The sequence below is a fragment of the Gastrolobium bilobum genome, unplaced genomic scaffold, assembly GCF_033153095.1.
Source record: "Gastrolobium bilobum isolate Gb01-03AN ecotype WA unplaced genomic scaffold, APGP_CSIRO_Gbil_v1 utg5188, whole genome shotgun sequence".
Taxonomy (NCBI): domain Eukaryota; kingdom Viridiplantae; phylum Streptophyta; class Magnoliopsida; order Fabales; family Fabaceae; genus Gastrolobium; species Gastrolobium bilobum.
Genome location: NW_026899969.1, coordinates 1,118,215 through 1,124,387, shown reverse-complemented (window position 1 = coordinate 1,124,387; position 6,173 = coordinate 1,118,215). Strand labels below are relative to the sequence as shown.

At 34.5% G+C, this 6,173-nt stretch overlaps 1 protein-coding gene across 1 annotated transcript; it reads right to left on the bottom strand.

Moving 5' to 3' along the window:
- Positions 1–4,472: 4,472 nt before the first annotated feature.
- LOC133294559 (dirigent protein 11-like) lies at positions 4,473–5,309 on the bottom strand. The gene has a single exon (XM_061493249.1). The coding sequence runs from the start codon at positions 5,121–5,123 to the stop codon at positions 4,581–4,583; it is 543 nt and encodes a 180-aa protein (XP_061349233.1). The 5' UTR covers positions 5,124–5,309; the 3' UTR covers positions 4,473–4,580.
- Between the last annotated feature and the right edge of the window lie 864 nt (positions 5,310–6,173).

Genomic DNA, 6,173 nt, shown 5'->3' with positions numbered 1-6,173 from the left:
GTTCTTGGTCAAAGTTAATAAATGACAATAGAACCATAGATGAGAAGAATTTATGGTTGCATTTACTATCTCCTGTCTGCTGCCGTGAGAAATGACAAGTAATATTTGCCGAAAGTCACCGCCTAGAACTACAATTTTTCCACCAAATGACATATCAACGTAACTCGTGTCAGAAAATCTAAAAACATCTCTGAGTGTTCTATCCAGCAATTAATTTGAGACAATAGTGATGTTGATTTTATCACTTTATCTCCGTAATATTTTTATTATATAAAAGTAAATAGAAAATTTAAAGTGAACTTATCTTTAAAATAAAATAATTAAAACGTATCTATATTTAATTTAATTTAACGTGTATTATATTATTGAATAACTAAAATTTATAAATAAAACAATTCTTACTTATTTACTATAAAAATAAGGGGAATGAGCACGAGAAACTATTCCACTCCTGCAGGCTGCAGATACAAAAATCTATCCCATCAGCTTTTCTTTTTTTTTAATTTGTGTCTCACAATTTTTTTGTTTCATATGGAGGATTATAAGTTTTTCCTGTAATAAACACAATATCAACGAATTCTTTTTAGAGTAAAGACCCAAATTGGTCCCTGACAAAAAACTCGGTGCCCAAATTAGTCCCTCACAAAAATAAACTCGTTAGATAGTCCCCAACAAAGTGAAACAGGACCCACGTTAGTCCTTCTGTCAATCCAAAACTTACGGTGTCAATGACGGTGATGACGTGTCACGTTAAGTGACATGCTGGAGGCCACGTGGGTTGAGGAACGACGTCGTTTTGAGAGACTCATCCACGTTGGTCAGTATGGTCCCTAACAGTTTTAACAAAGGGGACCAGTATGGTCCCTAACATTTTTATCGAGGTCCTTTTTAGTCCCTGCTAAAGTTTTGTTAACATCAGTGCCACCATTTGTTATTAACACACCAGCAATGTCATTTCCCCTTGTACATGCTCATATTAGTCATGCATAACACAATCAACTTCTGCATAATTCACACCATGACATTCTTAGTTTAGTCTTTATATATTGTTTTCATTCCTTTTTTTATCTCCATCGAGTTTATACAACATTTTGTGCCAATAAACATAACTTCAAATACATAAGTCATGCTACATATATTGCATGAACAACAATTCATTACACCAGCAAATCTCAACAGAACCACATTTTAAATTTTACTCCAGCCTACTTGCAAGATATATACATACTAGAAACACAACAATAATGGATCCAGCAAACACCCTAGCACACATATACACATGCATCATTTCCTTCTCAACACCCTAGCAAACACCCATACACACATACACACCAGCAAACACCCTAGCACACATACACACATGCATCATTTCCTTCTCAACACATGCACACATATACACACATCACTTCAAATACATAAGTCATGCTACATACATATACACATATACACATATACATAAACACCCTAACATATATAGAGGTGTTCCTAAACAGAAACTTCCAATAGATAATCCCATAATTAAAGCAGGAATCCAGATCCAAGACCCCATCCTGCATTGTCTTGAATCCATACAATTAAGTTGCATGATACAACGGCACCTAAGTCGATAGAAAAGTAATACCAGTTGAAAAAGGATCCCTTCTTAACCCTTTCCTTGGGATCAGTATCATCAAACTGATCTGCCCCAAAAGGTGACACGCATGCTTTTACACCACCGGTTCCAAGTGCAATAACGTAGAGACCAAAGTAAAACACAACATATTGTGCAGTAGTAGTTGGAGGGCATTCAGAACCCAAACAACCCCAACACATCATTTCTTTCTCAACACTTGCTGGAGTAAAAAAAGTTATGTGTATGTGTATATGTGATAAGGTGTTTGTGTATATGTGTATATGTGTATATGTATGTAGCATGACTTATGTATTTGAAGTTATGTGTGCATGTGTTGAGAAGGAAATGATGCATGTGTGTATGTATGTATGTGTGCTAGGGTGTTTGCTGGTGTGTATGTGTGTATGGGTGTTTGCTAGGGTGTTGAGAAGGAAATGATGCATGTGTGTATGTGTGCTAGGGTGTTTGCTGGATCCATTATTGTTGTGTTTCTAGTATGTATATATCTTGCAAGTAGGCTAGAGTGAAATTTAAAATGTGGTTCTGTTGAGATTTGCTTGTGTAATGAATTGTTGTTCATTCAATGTATGTAGCTTGACTTATGTATTTGAAGTTATGTTTATTAGCACAAAATGTTGTATAAACTCGATGGAGATAAAAAAAGGAATGGAAACAATATATAAAGACTAAACTAAGAATGTCATGGTGTGAATTATGTAGAAGTTGATTGTGTTATGCATGACTAATATCAGCATGTACAAGGGGAAATGACATTGCTGGTGTGTTAATAGCAAATGGTGGCACTGGTGTTAACAGAACTTTAGCAGGGACTAAAAAGGACCCCGATAAAAATGTTAGGGACCATAATGGTCCCCTTTGTTAAAACTGTTAGGGACCATACTGACCAACGTGGATGAGTCTCTCAAAACGACATCGTTCCTCAACCCACGTGGCCTCCAGCATGTCACTTAACGTGACACGTCATCACCGTCATTGACACCGTGAGTTTTGGATTGACAGAAAGACTAATGTGGGTCCTGTTTCACTTTGTTGGGGACTATCTAACGAGTTTATTTTTGTGAGGGACTAATTTGGGCACCGAGTTTTTTGTCAGGGACCAATTTGAGTCTTTACTCTTCTTTTTATAAAAAAAGAATACGTGGTATGGGTCATTTGCACGAAATTGAAATAGACTACCCACCAATACCGGTTTTTAGTTGATGAATTTCAATGCTATCCCTCTTAATGCTCACAAGATTGGCTAGACTAGAGCAATTACAACAACAACAAAAAACTAATTATTATGATCGATGATGACTAATAAAATATTTAACGACTAATTTGAACATAATTTGTTGGCACAATTTTTTTAGTTTACGATAGATATAAATTACTTATACATCTTAACAACTTGAACTTTTTATAAGGTTTATGCATAAAATTATATTAAAATTGTTATAATTATGCTGTCAAGAGTTTGATTCTTGTGACCTATAAATATTTTGAGAATATAGAAAAAGGACAGCATATAAATAAACAATTTTTTTTAACATAACTAATAAACCTTATAATTAATCATGACAAAACCTTACGAAAATATAACACTCAAACACGTCCCATAGTGACCGGTTGGAGAGAGACACTCCTCATTTGGGCGTGACCCAGGAGAGAGACACTCCTCATTGGGGTGTTTCACCAGATGCTACCACGTGGCATAAAAGTCAACAGTTTGACCGTAAAACTTTAGAAGTCAATAACTTTTGACTCGGGTGTCCGAATTAGGTAAAAAAAATTGATTCCATATAACTTTTCGAGATCTACGTAATGACACCTCATTTGACATATTTTGTCTGTCACAAAAAAAAATTGAATTTACAACAATGATACTATAAGAACGTTTAAACCCAAATTAATAAAGAGAAAATTACTTTTTAATTAGGAGAAGGTTAAAACTCAAATTAATAAAAGAGGTAGTAACTATAACTTTCTCCTATTTTTTAACCTAATTAAAAAGTGGTTTTCTCTTTATTAATTTGAGTTTAAACATTCTTAGAGTATCATTGTTGTAAATTCAAAAAAATTTGTGACAGACAAAGTATGCCAAATGAGGTGTCATTATGTAGATCTCGAAAAGTTATGTGGAATCAAATTTTTTTTACCTAATTCGGACACCCGAGTCAAAAGTTATGGACTTCCAAAATTTTATGGTCAAACTGTCGATGGACTCTTGTGACACGTGACAACACCTGGTGAAACACGCCCAAATGGGGAGTGTCTCTCTCTCCAAACCACTCACGCCCCTTTAGGGCGTGTCTCTCCTGATCACGAGCGCTTTTTCAATGCAATAGACGCACGTACGACTTCCATTCACCTTTTGACATTTGGATTATTTTATTTTTTTAACTTCTCACCCGTACAATTTACATCTTCTCACTCTGATTTTAATTGGTGGGTCGCACCCAATGAATGGTGCGACCGTAGCATAATAAAAATTTTGCCCGATCACGTCCCATATAGGCGTGTCTCTCGTATGAATCACGCCCCACATGGGTGTGTCTCTCTTCTTTGGAACGTGCCTCATGTGAGCGTGTTTGAGTGCTATATTTGCGTAAATAATTTCAAAACGACTATATTTTTGTAATTTTTTTATTAAAAAAACAATAAATTATTTTTTTTTGTCAGATAATAGGATGTAAGTTCAATATGAAAATTTTCTACATCTGTTTTCTTTTCATTAATATATAATTCCAAAACCAGAGGATAAATAAAAAGAGCATAATTATTATGCCAATCACGTATTTTCTTCAATTCAGTGGATTAGGTAGATGGATTGATAATCTTAGCAGCTCAATAAATGACAATATTTTTTTATATAAAGCATACAGCATAAGATGTCAATTGTAAAAACCACTCTTTGATCTGGAATATTCTCAACAGAAATTAAATCTCAGAAAACATAAAAGTTTTCCTAATAATGCTTGACTGTTACATTGAGCTTAAGAGTAGCTCTAAGATTAGCTATATCCATGAACTCTGTTTCCATAATCCCATACCCCTTAACAAAACGAAAATAACCAGTGCCGGACACAACTCCGAATTCTCGTTCCTTCATCGTGAAGATATCTGATCCCTGAATCTCCAAGCTGCTTCCTTTGAACTCACCACCGGTGAAGATCACTGAAAAAACCATGTACAAGCCTTTACCGTCAAGCTGCGAATTTATGTACACGCCCTGGGCCCTACCAATGAGTGTTGACTCTATGCTGGCTCCATCTGTTACTGGGTCATCCACGATTGCCACGGTGCCGAACTGTAGGATACTAGAGCTGGGTCCACTCTTTCCGGCCACGGTGGCTGCCGTGGTGTCCTCGCCGCTGAAGTGGTCGTGGACATAGAAGACGAGGTTGGTTTGATTTGGTTGGAGCCTTGGGAAGGTGTAAGCCACGTAGAGGATGGTCACCGTGAAGATGAAGAAGAAAAAGTTTGAAGTGAGGTTCAGTGGATTGGTCATGGGTAATGAACCTTCTATGTCTCTTGTTTCTGCTGTTAGCGTTTAATTTTATTGTGGTGAAGATGCTTGCGTGTTGATTAATCGAGATTCCTCTTGCAAAGTGACAAAAGGGGGCTTACCAATTTCTTATTCGGGGCCTTTTGTACTTTAATTCAATTTGGATTTTTTTTATGAATTCAGGTATAAAATATTGCTATATATAAAGAAATGTAATAGGCGGTTTGATGGATTTAAACTCTGATATTTTCATTTCATCTTATTCTTGAAAAATTTAAAGTGGCTTAAGTACTAGAAGTTTATCGGTGTAATAATTTAAACTTGTGTTGTCATGTCGCTTAAAGTTGCATGTTTGTTTAAAAAGGTATTGGCAATTTTATCAAATTATACTTGCCGATAAAATTAATAAATTATAATTCATCGGTTAAAATTTAGTTGTAATAGTTTATAAATTATTTAATTTATAAATATAATTATTTTCACAAAAATATGCATGTAACTGATTTGTACATTCGTGTTTTACGGCTTGTTTGTATAAGTTTTTTTTAGCTAAAAGCTATTTTTTTTAACAACAAAAAAAGCACATTTATTACAAATTTTATTTGAATATCTGCTTTAAAAAAATATAAGTCACCAAAAAAAATTAAAATTATATTTTTTTTGAAAGTTAAATTTTTTTGTTTCTAGAAAAAGTAGAAGTAAGAAGCCGATTTTTTTTTAAAAAAAATCAAATTTACTTTAAAAAAGTTAAATAGCTTTAACTTTTATAAAAAATACTTTTAATATAAATAACACAAAAAATATTTTTTTTCGAGCCATATCCAAACGGACCCATTGGGTATTTTATCACCGTATCCTTAATGCTGAAACGCAAAATGAGAGGCTTTATACGCAATCTAACCTCCTCTTTCCATCTAACGCTCGCGTTGCTTGTAGTCGCAGGGAAAGAAAGAGAAAAGAGAGAGAACCAAAGGAAAACTTTTATCTCCTCCGAATTTATTCTTCATTTTAATTCCTGAGATATTCTTGTGAATTTCTACGTTTTTCCTTCTC

Bases quoted from the DNA above. Each gene is read 5' to 3' on its own strand.
- LOC133294559 (XM_061493249.1), bottom strand. From the start codon at position 5,123: ATGACCAATCCACTGAACCTCACTTCAAACTTTTTCTTCTTCATCTTC.